This window comes from Rousettus aegyptiacus, unplaced genomic scaffold, assembly GCF_014176215.1.
Source record: "Rousettus aegyptiacus isolate mRouAeg1 unplaced genomic scaffold, mRouAeg1.p scaffold_m13_p_18, whole genome shotgun sequence".
Classification (NCBI taxonomy): domain Eukaryota; kingdom Metazoa; phylum Chordata; class Mammalia; order Chiroptera; family Pteropodidae; genus Rousettus; species Rousettus aegyptiacus.
The window spans coordinates 2,959,922-2,978,646 of NW_023416293.1; the positions used below are offsets into that span (position 1 = coordinate 2,959,922).

The 18,725-nt window shown below is 36.1% G+C and overlaps 1 protein-coding gene across 2 annotated transcripts in view; it reads left to right on the top strand.

Moving 5' to 3' along the window:
• CNST (consortin, connexin sorting protein) overlaps positions 1 to 18,725 on the top strand; it is an 82,718-nt gene that overhangs the window by 42,162 nt on the left and 21,831 nt on the right. For both annotated transcript variants that reach the window (XM_016157444.2, XM_016157445.2), the window contains exons 3-8: positions 8,475 to 8,680; positions 12,682 to 12,712; positions 14,528 to 14,614; positions 15,061 to 15,175; positions 17,314 to 17,335; positions 17,524 to 17,620. In XM_016157444.2, coding sequence (XP_016012930.2) covers positions 8,475 to 8,680; positions 12,682 to 12,712; positions 14,528 to 14,614; positions 15,061 to 15,175; positions 17,314 to 17,335; positions 17,524 to 17,620 — 558 coding nt within the window. The remainder of the gene's footprint in view (positions 1 to 8,474; positions 8,681 to 12,681; positions 12,713 to 14,527; positions 14,615 to 15,060; positions 15,176 to 17,313; positions 17,336 to 17,523; positions 17,621 to 18,725) is intronic.

Consider the following 18,725-nt stretch of genomic DNA (forward strand, 5'->3'; position numbering starts at 1 on the left):
ATTTTGTAAGATAACATCTTTTAGATAAGGTGCTTTTGATTTAGAAGCACCAAATTTCTGTGAAGTGATATTATCTCTGTTTTAGAGATGGAGAATAAAAAAGCATAAATATTGAAACCACATAAGGGTATAGCAGTTAAAATAAAGTTAAAATCCTGTAGCGCTCCAGGAAAACAGTTCGGTGGTTCCTCAAAAAGTAAAATAAGCCAGATGCGAAAGGGATAAACACTGTGGTTTCATTTATATGAAGTACTTAGAATAGGTAAATTCATAGAGACGGAAAGTAGAATAGAGGATTCCAGGGGCTGGAGAGGGAGGGGTTTGGGGAGTTAGTTTGGTGGGTACAGAGTTTCTATTTGTGATAATGAAAAAGTTCTGGAAATGGATAGTGGTGATCCTTGCATCGTGAATATAATTAATGTCATGAATTAAACACTTCAAAATGGTTAAAATGCTAAGTTTTGTGTTTTGTTTTGTTTTTCAATCATCAAAAAATTGATCAAGCTCCAAACTCACTGTTAGGGATACACAGGCTAATTCAATTACAGCTTGCCGAGTTTTAAAACAAAACTTCTGGAGCATTTATTGGGTACTTTACTATATGCCAGCTGCCACGATACATGCTTTATAAGGAATGTTTCATTTCCTCTTCCATAGACTTATTAAGTACTACAATTAGCCTCAATTTATAGACGAGGAATCTGAAGCGCAGAGAGAGTGATTACCTTGCCCAGTCTCCTGTTTCTAGTAAGTGGCACTTTCAGGATTTGATCCCAGGCAGTCTGACCTCAGACTAAGCCTATTTGTTGCACCGTGCATCTCGCATGTTCTGAATTTAAAGTGCTTTTGAAAGAGTTGGGTTTCATGTCTGACTTAGCATAATTTGGTACAGAACCACGATCACACATGCCTTTCCTAAGAGTGTGCTGACAGCCAGGCCTCTTCAGAGCAGTTCCTGCCCGCCATTCTCCTCAAGACAAAACATGATCAGAGTGGAAGGTGCACCCTGAAGGGAAGTGGTGGAGCTTGGCTTGTTTCAGCCGTTGTTTCTAACTTCCGCTTATGACTCTTCCTCCCGGTGTTTATTGGCCGTAGCCTCAGTGTGGTAAAAGGGAACCCCAACACATGGGTCAAAGAAGCCTTTTTATCAAAGCAGTGCACGTACTTTTGTTTCCTAATACCTTTCTTCCAAAAACTCAGTGTTCTTATTTGAAAGAAGAGAGGGGATTGTGGATAAATAGAAGTGTCTCCTGCTTTACTTCTTATCTAAATGTAATCTCTTAAGAGACTCTATATGAAAACAGGCAATATCCCCATTTAGCAGATGGAGAAATTAAGGATTAAAGAGATTGGCTTACCCAGAGTCACAGGACTAGAAAACAGTGGATTTAGGGTTCAAACCCGGGCACTCTGACTTTAAGCCCAGGCTCTCATTTAGTCTCATGAATTTCAGCTGCAGCATCTATGATTTCTAACGCTCACTTTATAATGTGAGAATCCGGTGAGGTAGTGTATATGGGTTTGTAGTATACTCCATGATACATGCTAATATCCAATCAGCTTTTCTTCCCAGGAAGTGTTCGAGTGCCTGTTCCCACGTCAGGTCCCGTGCCCCATGCTGAGGTCACAGCGGTGAATCATACACCTCCCCTGTGAAAGCCGACAGCCCGGGCAGAGGGCGTAGCATGAGCACAGGCGGGTTGTCTTATAAAGCCACACAAACCTGCATATAAGGATGCATTCTGATACTCTGAGTAACAGTATACAGTATTCAAAAAGCATTAGGCCTTTAAATAACCTTTCTCCCACCCCTAAACATCCCTGTCAGCTTAGCTTACATCATCACTATCATCATTTTATCATAAGTATAATCATTCCTGCTATCTTTACCCAGGCCTTGATATCTTATATGTAACATCTTTCCAGTCCCCAGTTTGTCTGTGATAATATTTCACTTTTTTATTAATTACTAAAGCTGCGAGATTGCCTTTAAATTATCTAGTTACATCATTCTCCATCATGCAGAGAAACAATTATATCCATTTGTTATAGTCACAAATGGCAGATCAATGCCAGATTATTAAGGGAGAATAATATTCATGTCAGGGAACATTCTTAATGTTTTAAGGTGAAGAAGGATGCTACTATATTCGCCCACAGATTGTCTCTTGACCACTACCAGAGACAGAATTTTTTATGCCTGTCTATATGTGTAGATTCATATCTGGCAAAAAAGAGGATTTATACTGATTGAGACTTTGCAGCAAAGGTGAAATTACATGTGGCAGTATGTTTCGAATTGGCTTTTCTCCTTAACTATAAATATATAGTTTCTTTACCCAGAAACTTTTTATATGATAGAAGGAATTTTAGTACTAATTAATGACATATAATTAGGTTTATTTTTCAAGTAAAACTTTAGTGAGACTCACATGACATCAAAAGCATAATGACATAAAAATTATTTTGAAATTCACTTGGAAAAATACTAAAACTGTCATGTAATATCACAAATGCTTCGTTAACATTATTTAAAATGTTTTACGACATTACAAAGTGAAAGTATCAATTCACAGCATGCTGGTCTTTCTAAGTACTCATGGTTAGGCTAGAGTTTACTTTCTTAATTATCGTTTTTATTAAAAATAAGTTTATGTTCAAAGGTAACAATATTAGTGAATAATAAAGAACTTATTTAATACTCCAAAGTAGTTCTTATAATTCATTATTCACCATGACATTAGGATTATGGGCTTTATTTCCACTTTCCTCTGAATGTTTTCCTTCAAACTGAAATAAAAAATGGACTGTCTCAGAAGTGCTTTATCATTCCTGTGACCTTTTTCATTCCAGTGGCAGTAAAACCCTTTTTTCAGGATAAAGTTTGGGAGCGCACCGCCTTCCACATGCACGCTCTCATTTAATTGTCACAGTAATCTTATCAGATGGGTAGTAGAGCACCCGTGATACAATTGAGGAAACCGGGAGATGAAGAGATTAAATAATGTGCCACAGGTACAGCTGACAAGTAGTGGAAAGGGGATGGGAACTTAGGGCCACCCCGATTTCTGGTCATTCTTCTTCCAACTCTTTGGGAATAGGTTATTTTCTTATGTGAGCTCTCTATCCTATTAATGTGAAATTCATATTACCACATTTTAAGTTGTTTAAAACTCCACGTAGCTAGAATATGGCTAATTATTGTTTTCCTATCGAATTTGATATGTGCCTAAGGTAAAATATATCTTTATCAATAACGTGTATAACAATTTATAGGTTCATCTTAAATCATGATAAAAATTTTTGTAATAAAGTTGCATATATTTAAGGTGTACAACATGGTGATTTGATACACTTACACATAGTAAAATGATTCCTGCGGGCAAGCTGGTTAACATACATCTCATCAGGTGATGAGCACACCTGAAATTTACTCCCTTACACTATTTCTGTCAGTACAATATTACTGAGTATAGTCATTATGCCTGTACATTAGAGCGTTAGACTTATTCCTCCTATACAACCACAACCTTGTACGCTTTGACCAACATCTCCTCACTTCTCCGTTCCCCCCAAATCCTGGCAACCACCATTATACTTCGATTATATACATAAGCTTTGATTTCTTTATCTTTTGCATATCAAAAGATATTCTTCTATGAGTTCGACTTTTTTTTAAGATTGCGCATATGAGATCATACGGTCTTTGCCTTTCTCTGTCTAGCTTATTTCACTTAGTTTAATGTCCTCCAGGTTCATCCAAGTTGTTGCAAAAGGCAGAAGTTCCTTCTGTCTCGTGGCTGAATAATATTTCTTGGTATATATTTGTATACCACATTTCCTTTATCCATTCATCCATCAATGACCATTTAGGTTGTTTCCATGTATTAGCTATTGTAAATAATGCTGCAGTGAACATGGGATGTATATATCTTTTCAAGTTAGAGTTTTCATTTTCTTCAGGTAAATACCCAGAAGTGGGATTGCTGGATCGTATGGTAGTTCTATTTTTAAGTTTTTGAGGACTCTTCATACTGTGTTCCGTAAAGGCTGTACCAATTTACATTCCTACCAACAGTGGACAAGGTTCTCTTTTCTCTACATCCTCACCGACATTTGTCTCTTGTCTTTTTGATAATAGCTAATTCTAACGGATGTGAAGTGCTCTCGTTGTGGTTTTGATTTACATTTCCTTGATTATTAGTGAAATAGAGCACCTTTTCATTTACCTGTTGGCTGTTTGTATGTCTACTTTTGAGAAATGTCTATTCAGGTCCTTCGCCTAATTTTCATTTACATCATTTGTTTTCTTGCCATTGAATTCTTTGAACTCCTGATACATTTTGGATATTAGCACCTCATCAGATGTTCTGGGTTTTTTTTTTATGAGGGACAGCATTGCTGGGTAAAGTGTTCTTGGTTGGAAATTTTTCCCTTCCAGCATTTTAATACATTATCCCCATTCTCTCCTGTCTACAAGATCTCTGCTGAGAAAGCCACTGATAGTCTTGTGGAGCTTTTCTCATGCAGGAGGATTTATTATTATTATTATTATTATTATTATTATTGCTTTTAAAATTCTCTGTTTCTTTGATTTTTAAACAGTTTTATTATAATGTGTCTTACAGAATATCATTTTTAGGTTGAAATTTTGGGGTAACTTATAAGCTTCATGAGCTTTCCCCAGATTTGGTGATTTCTCTTTCTTTCTTTCTTTCTTTCTTTCTTTCTTCTTTCCTTTTCTGGAGGGGAGGGAGGGAGGCAGGACGGAGTAAGGCGAAGGCGGTACAGGCGAAGAGGGGAAGGTAGGCAGGCGTTCCATTCCCTTCACCTCGGTCTTTCTTCCCTCCCTCCAATCCATCCCTCTCTCTCTCTCTCTCCTCTCTCTCTCTCCCTCCCTCCCTCCCCCTCTCTCTCTCTCTCTTTCTTTCTTTCTTTCATTTTTAAATTAGCTTTCTGCCCCTTTCTCCCTCTCTTCTCTTTCTGGAACTCCATTAATACATAACTTGTTTCTTTTCATTGAATCTCATAGTTCACATGATCTTTCTTCATTCTTTTTCATTCTTTTTTTTTTTTTTGCCTTTCCGACTAAATAATTTCAAATGATCTGTCTTTGAATTCACTGACTTTTTTCTTTGCTTGGTTGAATCTGCTGTTGACTCTGTTGAATTCTTCAGTTTAGTCAATATATTCTTCAACTCTAGGATTCTGCTTGATTTTTTTAGCACTTCAGTTTCTTTGTTGAACTTCTTATTTTGCTCATGCACTGTTTTCCTAATTCCATTTATTTGTCTATCTGTGGCATCTTAGTTCACTGAATTTCTTTAAGAAGATTATTCTGAGTTCATTGTCAGACTGTTTATAGATTTTTAGGGCCAGTTTTTCCAGATGGATTAAGCTTTTTTAGTTTAGTAGTTTATTAGAGCTTTATTAGTTTCCTTTGGTGGTATCATGTTGTCTTGATTATTTGTAATCCTTGTAGTCATGTATTGGTGTCTGCACATTTGAGGAAGTGTTTGCAGAATGACTTGGGCAGGGAAAGTCTTTCACTAGTCAGCCTGTCCAGGGATTCTGGATGTTCTATCTGGTGATGTCCATAGGTAGGCTGGACTCCTTAAGCAAATAAGTCTGCTGCCTGGGTCAGAAAGTGGGCAGGCCTAGTGCCTTGGTGCACAGGGGCCAGCCCAGTGCCTGGATCTACCGGGGCAGGCCTTGCACCCAATCTTATATTGATGGGTCTGGGATTGGAGTCCGTAAAAGAGCCTTGACCCTGGGTCCTAGAAGGCCAATCAGGTTTTGGGGACCCCTGGGATAAGCCCAACAAATTGGTCCATGAGTACCAGCCTGGTCCTGGGGTAGTCTGGGAGTCTGTATCCAAAGGACCCAGCCTGGAGCCTGGGTCAGCAGAGGTTGCTTGGAGCGAGAGTGAACGTGGAGCCTGGGGCCAGGAGTGCCAATCTGCAAGGCTTGGTCTGGCCCTAGATAAGGCCAGGAGCCTGGATCGGTTAGAGCTGACCTGGAGGCTGGGGCCACAGGAGCCATCCTGCCTACATTTCTTAAATACGAGAATCACAGTGGGTATTTTTAATATTTAAAATGGTCAGATCTAGGAGAGACCCAAGATCTCATGTAGCCAATTCCTTCATCTTAAAGATGAAGAAACTATAGTACAGTGCATAAAATGTCTAATCCAAAGTCACTTAGAAAATAATGACAGACCCGAAGTCTCTCCTTTCTCAAGAGATAAGGTGATTTGATTCAAGTCATTCCTGAAGCTCATCATCTCTAAGCCCCAAGAGATAATCCTTTTGTGGTATGAGTCTTGCAAGTGTCCCTGACCTCTTAACCCATCTGGAATGATCCATCAGAGCCTAGTTCATATTTTCCTTCCCCTCCTTACTCTTGGTGATTTTTGTAGTATGTTCTAATTCTTCACATTAGGCTTCATTTGTTCTTGGAATCCTTAGACTTCTGTAGGTTTAGAGGACTTCTGTTGGTTATTTCTTATGATTAATATTCTTCCTGTTGAAATTTCTTTCATTGGCTACATAATTTTATTTAATAATGCATTGCTTCTTTATAAATTGTATGCATAACAGTATTATTAAAATAACTTAGAAAATGGATTTAGCAGGAACTGTGACCATTATGCATCTACACTGCTGAAATAACTGAGATAATCACATTGCATGTTTCCATCGCCATTACTCAGAGCCCTTTTTGACCGCCTTTAGATAAGGTAGTTATAAATGCTGTCCTTTTGTTTTAACCTTTGAAAATCCTGTCTTTATTTGCTAATATTCTTTGAGGGTTTTATTTAACTCCCCTTTACTGAAAATGAGCATTATAAAATTTCAACATAGAAGAAGCATGGAGTAGTATTTGATAACTATGTGGGAAGAATTTAATCAATAAAAGTATAGAATATAGGAGGCTAGCCTTATCATAGTCTATATGAGATTAAGTACTTTGGTCATAGTTGCATGGCTGGGAAAGAGGGAAATAAATAAAAACAGTAGTTTTCTTAATTTCTTGATAGTTCTCTATGGAAAGCTTATAACTACCATTATGGTTTAAAAATTGGAAAGCAGAAGAATCACTTATGTTTTCACAAATACTGTCCCTGCAAAACAGCAGGCCATCACTGGACCTTGTACGTCCAGAAGCCAAGGGACATAAAATCTATAGAAAAGAATTTTTTTAAATATAAGAAATGACTATTGATGGTTTAAAAAAAGAGAGAGAGAGAAAGCACAGTACTTAGAATTTTTGTGCTGAAGACACTGCTAGGTATAACTGGGGTGCTGTGGTAGACAAATTAATCCCTGTGCTGCAGGAGTTATGATGTAAGAAAGATGAGACCTTACACCAATTATTATAATGCAACCCAGCATAATATAGGGTCATATGGAGGATTCAGAGGAAAATAAGTTTACTTCAGGCCCACGTTATAGGGAAAAACATGGATTTTGTTAGGGTAGAATATAAATGGGCATAGATGAGAGGAAAATATTCCATCTTTTAGAATCTGTAATCGCTCAGGAAGGCAGAGTGTTTATTAGATGAAGAATTGACCAGTCTGGCCAGAGCCGTGGGTTTATTTAGAAGGTGGTAGAAGACGGGGTCTGGACACATTCTAGAGTGCTGGGGAAGGCATCCTCAGTCGTGGTGCACACACTAAATTACTGGGAAAGGGCCTTTCTGAGGCAGACGAGCCAAAAGTATGTACAGAAGTGAGTCTATTCGATTTGAATATGATCATTAGAACTGATACCGAGATTTCAGTGAAGGACGAAGTTACAATGTATAATGATTAAGTTTTTTAAATTTTGTGCATCGTTTCAGGAGCTGTGGGCCAAGCAGTTACTCACCAATGATTTTTTTTTTTTTTAGAAGTTTGTGTTACTTGTTTTTATTAGGAAAAAGGTTTCAGTAGCTCTGCATGTGAATTCCTTCTGCTCTTCTGGGATCCAGAAGTAGTTCTAAAGTTATCAGACCAGAGTTTAAAGAGGAAGCCTTAACGGCTTTAGCCATTTCATATGATAAACACATTTATCTTCCTATTCAGTTCTGCTTTATTTGGGGAAGCGAGGACCTCAAATTATGGCTAATCCATTTTCCCTTTGGGAGAGTCAAGTTTTGGGTCAGGTTTTAACTTTCATACTTTTCTTTAGACCACTTTCTTATTTGTTTGTTTGTTTTTTAGCATTTTATTTTATTATGAGTTTCAAGTAATCTCTTTTAACTAATATTCTTAATTATAATTCTACAAGAAAATGGTTTATATGTGTGCTAGTAGAAGCATTTAGCTATGATTATAATCTTAATCAGGACAATAACTTGTGGTTTCTGGTGGATTTTTTTCACATAACTAGTTTTATATGAAAATTTTATGGTTAGCAGGCATTATCATTTTAAGGTATTCCACATAGTCATATTTACTCTAACTTTGGCATTTTGTTTACTTCTTAAAGGACTTTCTTCAGGAGATTCTACATCTTTAATGCAAGAAAGCGTGCTCAGTGCGGCCACACGTGCTGCCGGTGAGGAGGAGTCTGCCGAAGTGGACGCCCGTGACCAGCGGGGGGCCCCGGCGCGTGCTCTGCAGTGTCTGTTCTCGCTCATCCGAGGCGAAGTGGAGCAGCTGGACTCTCGGGCCCTCCCGCTTTGCCTTCATCAGGTACTGCACCAAACCCTCTCTGCCAGCCTCCCCGAAACTCTGGGACCAGTGTTCGGAATGACCCGAAATCCAGTTCTCTTTTTATTGATTGTATCCCCCTCTGTCACTGGTGAGCCCAGGAGTAAGTGGCCCTGGATCAGTGGCTGTTGGGAAATGTGCATATTACTGACTATAGTTCAAGCAATTGCTAACTTCTTGTATTTAGTGAATAAACTGTGTGCAAATAAGAGTCAATGTTGCAAGTGCTTAGTAAGCACCAATAAGGTATCAAAACGGCACTAGACACTGGGGGAAAAAAGATTACTCAACAGGGTATGCTCTTAAGAGAGCCACTGTGGAACAGGAGAAACAGTTATGTGGATAAATAATTGTAGGATTCTGTATTAAATGTAACTAACAGTAGACATGTTTAATGTTCAGCAAAGACCAAAATGCTTGATTAATTTTGTCCTGTAGGCATTAATTAAGTCCAAAGCAGATGACTCTTGAGCCAGGATTGTGTAGATGTGTAGGCACTCACTAGATGAATCAAGTGAGCGGGTACAGGAAGAGAGACCAGGCTGTGCAGAGGCATGGAAAATGGAAAAGGGATTGGAAATGAGATTGGAGAGCTGGTGACCCTAAGGCCTTCCTTTTAGGGGCTGAGAGTTTTTAATTATGGGACTGTAAAATCAAATTTGAATTTTAGAAAAATAACTCTTATGATTGGGAGGGCGTATTAGAGGATGGAGAGACTGGGTGGCCTTCAGGACAGTGATGGGGTAGCTTTTTTACACAAGAGCTAATTCAGAAAAAATTAAGTTATTTAGGAGCTGCACTGTATTTTTCCTTAAAATGAAAAAACTAGAATATGGGAATGGAAAGAAGCTTTGCTTTCTATTTCGTTTACTTCTATTTCATTTTAACTTTTCCAATGAGTAGTGAGTACTTTTTAAAAATTAAATAACTTCTGTCTCAAGGCAGGAAAATGTATATCCTTATAAATATATAGGACTTCCTCTGTGAACTCAAAGGAGGCCTTTGAGAATATGGGTACTGCTTTTTGATCTCTAAAATGTTTCTAACTTGCCATAGTTGAGAAGTACCAGCACCAAGGCAGCTTTCTAACTTTTCAGCCTTCCTTGTATTTGTACAGTGAGTCGGCTTTTAAAGGATATTCACACTTACTGTTATTTCATCCTCCAAATAACCTAGAAAGCATAGTGGTGGTTTGGAGTCGTACACGTGAGACATGCGTGGAAAACTATGCCAAAAAGAAAAAAGTAACTCCAGAGAAAACAGAAAGTTTTCAGGAAAGGAAAGATACTAAAATTTTGGCACATAATAAGGTAAACATTAAATATTTATCTACCCATTACTATAATATAACAATATGGGGTAGGTGAGTATGTGAGAGAGTCGTGTGTGTTTATAGGATTGAGAGAGGGGAGAATCAAAGGATTCAATCCTCATCTTCTACTGAAACTGAAAAACTAAGAAATAGCAAATACAAGCATAATGTTTAGAGATGGAAGTTTAAAAAATAAAAAGCAGGTAAAAAAAAAAAATCTAAGTGCTTGCCCCTGAGGAAAGTTATAGGACAACAGAGGCTTTCTTAACACACCTTAGAGAATTATTTGACTCCTTAAACCATATAATTTTGCAATTTTGACAAAAATAACTAAAAATAGACATTTATATTTCAAGCATAAGGTAAAAAGGCATCCAGGTTAATGGTGACAGTGGAGAGGGGTGACTTCTACTCTGTATCTCGAATTTCTGGTTCAGACTCAGAAGCCATTTTAAGCACTGACTGCTATGTGCCGGGCACTATGCTGAATATACCTTCTCACCTGAGCCTTACGGCACCTTTGTCTCATGGAGTTGCAGGTATTATTGCCCCTATTTTATAGATAAGGAAGCTGAGGCTTGAGTCATGAAATGGCACATCCAAGGTCACACAGTTGTTAATGGCAGAGCTTGGACGAGAATACGGTTTCAGGTAATCTACCCCCAAGCCCCACCTCCTTTCTGCTCTACCAGGCTGCCTCCCAGATTTAGACACATGGGAGACATCGAAGAAAATCACATCTCCTTTTGCCCTGCGAGACTTCCCAGGGTTAGGTTTTTACGGGGAAAGTACCCTGTGTATTTATTTTTTAAGCTATCCTCTCACTGGAAATGCCTTTTACTTCTGAGGCATTGGGTTTTATGACCCGATACTCATGGTCACATTTATGGTGTTGGAACTGCCACCTGAATTCTCATTGAAATTGACATTTTTTGTAGTGCCAGAAAATCTGGTTCCAAATACGTCTGGACCTCATCAATACTTCTTTAATGAGAGTTATTTATAAATAAATATATCCTTTGATACGCAAACACGAAAAGACAAGGAGACAAGCTTTGAAGGGCCAGACATTAATCTCGATGGGCAACCTAAAACTTAATCTCATGTCACGTGCGGTAGGAAATCCACGCCATGCCATAGGTTTTTCACTGGAAGTTCGTGGGTGAAATGTCACTGATTTCTGTCAGACGTAACCCAGCGGTGTGAGGGAGCCTGCTGGCGCACGAGCTCATGAGAGCCATATTCAGTGATGTTCGTCACGTTGGTAGCTCGAAATCGGCCACAATGGCAGTATTGACAACACGAAAGTGAGCAAACACTACCAAAAAAATGTTCACTTTTGTATAGGAAAGCTGTCTTCCTCTCCCTAACACTTGAGAGCCAATTGGTACACATTTATCAGCATACCACTGGTTACAGTATATGGAATTCTCATCTCGTAGGTAAAAAAAAAAAATTGTTGCATATCGACAATTTGATTTGGTATAAACTAGTACTGTAATAACAGGATTAGAACAAAGAGCTGATAAAATCCAAGCAGACTCTTGAAAATCAATTCATCCTTCATAAAGTCCTCAGACTAGAAAGTATGCAATCGAGCTTTAGGTTAAACTAAAAATTTACAAAAACATATCCAGTCGTCTATATCGTCCACGAAAATGTATTATGTCTGTGGAATAAATTTTAAGCTAGGCATATATTTTCCTTTAAAGGTGTGTTCTTTCTTCTGTGGGATTTGGAAAAGCTATTCCTTTTTATTGCCGGTTTATAGCTTTGCCAAATAGCTTATTGCTCTTTGCCCTGGCAGCTACCTGGAAAACGGAGATCCACAAGTGGAATACCTTCTTTTTTTTTTTTCTTTCTTTTTTTAATTAGAGATTTAGAAAGAATCAGTGGAAGCTGTTTTCAAAGTGTAAAGTACTTATATGAACTATTCAAAATAATGACGGTGTCAGTTTTTGCAGATGCTTCTCAAAAAAGAATTTTGGTTTTTATGGTTCTATTTATAAATGTTGTATCTAAATAAAGAGCTAAATAAAAGATCCAAATTTTTTAGAATTAAAGAATCTTTAAATTTAAAGATGCCACGAATGAATCTGGTAAGTGACAAGCCTTGACTGGGACCAGATCCTGACTCTCTGGACGCCCCCGTTCCCCCGTCCAGTGCCCTTTATACTGTGCAGCATTTCGTATGTATCTCCAAACATATTGCTCAACTATTAGCACTTGGCCTGGTCTTTTCCGTAATATCAAAACAACCAAAAGTCAACGTCCCAGAGGTAGTTTGTGAAATAGAAATGAAATGAATGGGGTTTGAAGGTCTCATGCGACATGACATAGTTCACCCTAATTGACAATTAACAAAGTCGTTCTCTTACTTGTATTATATCTTCATAAGCCTCTGTAGATTTTCCTCATTCTGAGTTCTTCTAAGCTTCAATGAATCAGTGAAGTTTGCTTTGACTTGAAATAGAACAGGATGAATGAGCTTGTATTAAGACCAAAGAATAGTTATGTTAGCTTTGCAGGCAGTTTTCTGCTACCTGATAAATATAGTTAAATAGTTTTCTAAGTTTGATATTAAAGACTTTCAGTTTCAAGGTCTTGATTTCTTCCAAATTTGGCTTTTCATCCAAATGTTAATTTCCTGGCTTTCGTTTGTTTTTAACAGATAGCGGAGTCCTATTTCCAGGAGGAGGACTGTATCCTTTTCTTAATTACAGGAAGAAATTCATAAACTCTTAAAAAACTGCTCATTTTTTTTTAAATTGAGATTTACATACAATAAAAATATACAGATCTGTCATTTTCAGTGGGTTTTAACAGTTGTAGGCACCCAGGTAATCACCCTGGAAAGCAAGACGTAGGGAGTTTCTATCACGTCAGAAAATTCTCTAGAACACCCAAGTTTGACCTTCTATCAATAAGCCCTGATTTTCCCAAAATCTAAATATTTGTGTGAGGGGGGAGCATATTACTAAAAATACGTAATTTTAAAATCCTGTGGAATTTCTTTTTTGTTTTTTAATTAAAGAGAAGTGCAAGTCAAGTAATAGTCATATGGTAGAGCCCATCAAGCTTACTGCACATAGTAGGTCTCATGACTGCTTTATGGCCATATATATATCTCACTCGTAATAAATAGAATAAATGGGGTCAAGTTGGACTGTGTGTTAATTTTTGTATAGGAAAGATTTCTTCCATCAGTTTTTCAATTTCCCTTTTTGTAAATTGCTTTTCTTTTTGAAGGATGGCCCACTATAAACTAAAAAGACTGTATTGTAAGCATCTGTTTTTCCCCATTAATGGGATTTCTTTTTCTTCCAACTGTCGTTGATTTTCACCACATCACTAAGCAGATTGAGAGATAAGCAAACTGGTAACAACTTCAGACGATGGCAGTTTATTACTAAGTGTGCAGAAAATCTAAATCTGGTGGAAATGAAGCTAGGACTTTTTTTTTTTTTTTAACCAAATGATGAGTGTGATATAGAACATTGAGACCAGCATAGCATCCCTGGGAGCTTCTTAGAAATAGAAATTCATGGGCCTTAGAATCAGAGCTTCCAGGGATCAGACCCACAAATCTGTATTTTAGCAAGTGTTTTAGATAAGTTTTATATTCAGTAAAGTGAAAAACATTGGTATACTTTAAGTCATGGGTAGAAGAAAATGAAAGTAATAGTCCCTGCTTCTCCCTGGACCAGTTTATGGTTCGTGGCATATCTTTAAAACTACAGACAACAGAGAGAACTGCGCCTCTGAGCGATCTTGGGAAGGACAAAGAGCTACAGAGTGAGTTTTTCCCTTCTTATCTAGGTCAACATTTAGAACATGGCCCAAAGGAAGTAGAGAGTTGGACAGTTTATCACAACCTCATATGGTGCTAAATGTGTGATACAGATGGATAGGGCAGAAATTTATAAGAAAATCTCCAAAAAGGTAGAATCACATTATTGTTGTGGCAAGTTAATTAAATTTTTATAGAAGATCTTTATAATGTTTCGCTCTGTCCTTGTTTAGGCATATAATCCTTTGGTTTTGTGGGAGAAAAGCATTCACTGAGATAAGTAAAGGATCAAGGTGAGTTGAAATCAGAAACAGTTTGACAAGAGGGTAACATAGTTGCTTGACAGAAAGTAATTTAAGAAGAGGGGAAAAAAAGGGAAACAAATTCCAGGATTCCATGTGGGTCCTATATCCCATTAAATTGTGTTTATCAACTGCTAAACATATATTATTGGTAAGCAGACATTTCTTGATCATTCAAACTTTCTTTTAGTTTCTGTTTGCTTATAGGATTGAACCCAGGTAGCTGTAGCATAATATGCTACATTAAAATGTATCTACTTCAGAACTAAGAAACCTTAAGATTTGTTTAAAATTTGAAAATATTTAGAGTCCTCTCATTTTTTGGTAAGCTTCAAATTTCTCAGTTTATATAGGACATTGTTCTTCAAACATGGGGCTAAATGTAAATAGCATAGATTTCTATTTTCCTCACATTTTCTGTTCAGATGAGAAAGCAATGAAATTCATTCAGCTTGAACGACTGTATCATGTGCAATTGCTTGCGAACCTTTCTGCCATTCAAGAACAATGGGGTGAGTACAGACTAACATAGAATGTGGAATTATCATTAATCTAACAAGGTGCTATCTAGAAGGTTCACATAGTTGACTGAGTTTTGTAAGTCAGGAAATAAATGTTTCTACAGTCAAATTAATGTTGCAAAGAAAGCATTTTTACCACAATATATCATTGTGAGAAAATCTTTCTCTCTGTATTTTGTTCTTCATATCAGTGCCAATAAGAGAACTCTTGCAACTATTTGCATTTTTCTGATCCCTTTGCGTGCCCTACTGGGTAATTTAGTCTCTGGGATAATATTCACTTACATCGAAAAGTAGTCACTTAGCTATTTCTGTGTTAACTTTTGGGTTGTTTGAGAAGATAATTTTGCTGCTAATCTTAATCGGTAGTGCCAGTTCACATTTTTTCCTTCCTAAATATGATGTGTAATAGTGACTAACAAATATTTTAAATTTAGAAACAAAATGGAAAACTGTACAACCACATACAGTCACATCTCTAAGGAATTCAGAAAAGGGATTTAATGGTGAAGATTTTGAACGGCTTACTAAATTTTGCACAACGCATCAAGAGTAAGTATTTCAATATTGGATTAGAATGCATTGGAATAGAATATTGAAGAACCATTATAGCACTGAATATTTGAAATACAAGTATCATTTCTTTACTTGTTTTGTTAATATTTTCAACTGGAGAAACTAAACCGGATAAATCAAATGATTAGGTTCCTTTCTCAGCTTTTATGTTTCTTATATTGAAATCAGTAAATGGTCAGCTTTACCTAAGTTCAAAATACCTTCCAATTAGAAAATTTTAAATATAATTTCTAATTTTGATCTCTTTTTGATTAAGAGATTAGACTATTCAGATGGAAAAAATTGCATATTAGGATTTTTTGATATAGTTATTTGCCAGTGTTTATATGTGTATAAACACATATAATTATAAAATCTGTTCTGTAATTTCATGTAAATGTGTAGTCAAACTGCATCTTTAAAAACAGTCTAATACTGAAAAGCGAATGTAGTATAGTATTTAACCAAAATACTGCAGAAGGAAAACTACATTTACCAGATAATTTTTAATTGTTTGATTTGTATCAAAGAGTTAAGTCTTTAAAACTAAATTATGGTAATAATAAAGCACTTAAATAATTTTTCAGTTCATTATTTGAAGACAGAATTCTGCAGGTGAAGGGGCATGGTAACGATTAAACCAGTGCAGATCCAAGATGAACATCATAAGTCCTCAGTAACTCTGAAGGACTCCATTCTGTTGCTACCTTTTTCTCCTTTTCCCTCAAAATCACAAAGAGTAAACTCAAACTATATGTTAGTAATAGAATAGAACAAGTAATTGTTTCTTAGCTCATGGAGCAGATAGAGAATTGCTTTTGGATCTGATCATTTTGGAGACCAGCCTCTGAAGAATGATTCTAGATTCAGTAATGATACTTATTCAACTCTGGTGATGACAATTTTCTTTTGAATCTTTTAAACAGTATTTTTAGCAATTCTGCATAAAACCTAATTTCTTAACCTTTAGGTTAACTTTCAATTTTACAGAGTTTTAAAATAATGGGATCTTTTAAAATAAATAAAAGATTGTTTTCTTGCTTTGAAAATATTAATGTAGACACTTTCCCTACGCTTCCTATGGAACTAATAGTTTTTAAATGTATTACAGGTGTTTTTATTATTTAAAATTATTTGTTGAACATAATCTGAGCATGGCATTTTTATCCTTTAAATTTGAATCATTACCCCAAATTATTATTCTTAAATTTTTAGTATAAGAATATTTTTGAGTTATACATACATTAAAGTGCACAAGCTTGATTAACATTTACCTAAATATATATATCTCTGTAACTACCACTCTGACAAGAAACAAAACAGCTCAGCTCCTCAGAAAAGTCTCTCATGCATGTACCAAGTCTGTACCCACTCCCCAGTGTAACCACCGAGTTCTGCGACAATATATTTGTCTGTTCTGTAATTTCATGTAAATGTGATCACACAGAAAGTAGATTTCTGTATCTAGCTTCGTTGTTATGCTTGTGTTAAATGCTGTTGCATGTAATGGTAATTTGCTCTTTTATTCCTGTGTCGATTTCTTATATGACTGTGTAGCTATTTATTTATTCATTCTTATTAATAGAAATTTGGATTGTTTCTGGTTTCTGAATATTATGAATGAAATGGCTGTGAACATTTTTGTGCATGCCTTTTGGCAGATATGTGCATTCTGTTAAAGTGGCTATTCCCTAAAATATAACGCTTAAAAATAACTTCGTTATCTGTTTCCATGGATAATGCCAATAAAATTATCTTCTGCTATAATCTATTTTAGATTATAATGACAAACCAAAATTTTAAAAATATATGTGTGTATGTGTGTGTCTGTGTGAAATACTCTTTAAATATTTTGTTAGCAAAAGGTTAACATTCTTTTTTTTCCTGAATATTAGCATTCGTAAGTTCATTTAGGGGTTTTCACTAGTAATTGGCTATCTAAGGAGATTAGCTGCACTTTGAACTGTGTGAACCCGTGGTAGTGTTTCAGCCCTGGAAATGTTCTGTGCTAATATTAGAATCCAGAGAAGCTGTAATTTTTTTTGTTTTTACAGCCTTTTCAGTGACATTTGTTTGGAAGCATATTGCTGCTGTAATTTTTTTTAATTCTTTTTTTTCTCTCTTTTTTTCTGCAGTCCTCTTTTATCCAAACATAAGGTAAGAGATCGTTTCTTTGAAAGCATTTACAGGAAAAATTTTAAGAGTCATATGTCTATAGCATGGACTCTTTTTGAAAATAAAGAATCCTTTCTCAAATTATTTTCAGCTTTCTAATTTATTGCGATAGTTTCCCCAAACGTGTTTGTTTTTGTTTTTGTGTTTTTGTTTTTGTTTTAACTTTTTAGATCGCAACCATAGAAAAGTCCCTGGGGAGGAAATGCTTTACGCAGTTAATAGTGTCTGAAGATTCAAAGGAAGGTGGAGCTCCACCCACACAGTCAGGTACGTTCTGATGTTAGAGAGGAATGTAAGAGGCACCTGCCTCCTATCGTATTCTGTAAGTGTTATGTCTCAATTGCTGTGAAGGACTTTTTTTTTTTTTTACATTTTTTTGGCATATACCTTTCCTAGACAAATAGCAAAATGAGATTTTTTTTTATGTTGCATAACTATTTTTAGATATCTAGTAATAGAAATTATAAAATCTAAATTCTCATAAATTCATAAAATTATTCCCCACGTTGGTTAATTGTATCTGACACAATATAATAAGACTGTATAAAAATGCTCTGAAATAAAATTTGTATGGGCTTGACCAGAAATTTGTTCTGTATATCTAGATATTTAAAAGTTCTATATGTTGATAATTTATGTATAGCAATTTATTCTCCTCCCTTTTTTGTCCATTAACATATGGTGTACTTTAATTTGCATAAATATACTTCTAAAGCATTTATGATATATTTACACCATTTTGTATCTTAGATCAAGAGTTAAAGATTTTTAGAAACCTTTTTTTACATTAGTAATGTATGTTCATTATAAAAATTTTAGAAAATAAAGATAAATACATTTTAAGATTTTTATTTTTCCTGACACATGGTTTTAGTACTAATTTATATTCCTGGGCTTTATGTTCCTGATATTAAACAGGCAGCATCCTGTGTTTTGACTGAGTCACCTGAGAAACAAGATGATGATGATGATAATGATGCCCACAATTTAATTTTCCTTTTTCTCTTTATAAAGTCTTTTTTTTACCCATAAATCCTACTTTATCCCCTTTGTTCTTATGAGACAAATTTAGGATATTACCTTAGGTCAGTCCTACTATATTCTGTTCTTCTCATCTCTCCTTTTGCTGTCATTTTTATGTTGGAAATCAAAGTAAAATAGGCTTCATAAAAATCTTAAAGAGAGAAAAAGTCACAAAGTGGCCACCCAGTTTGGGCGTAGATGTGTCTCCGTGTTGTGCACATTGGGGAGAGTGCTGTTATGGGCTGTCGATTAAATGGGACACTCAGGACTGCTTGCTGCCCAGCACTAGCCTGGCACTGTTTATAGCTTGGCCTCTGCTGTGAGCAATGTGGTAAGAGCGAGGATGCCT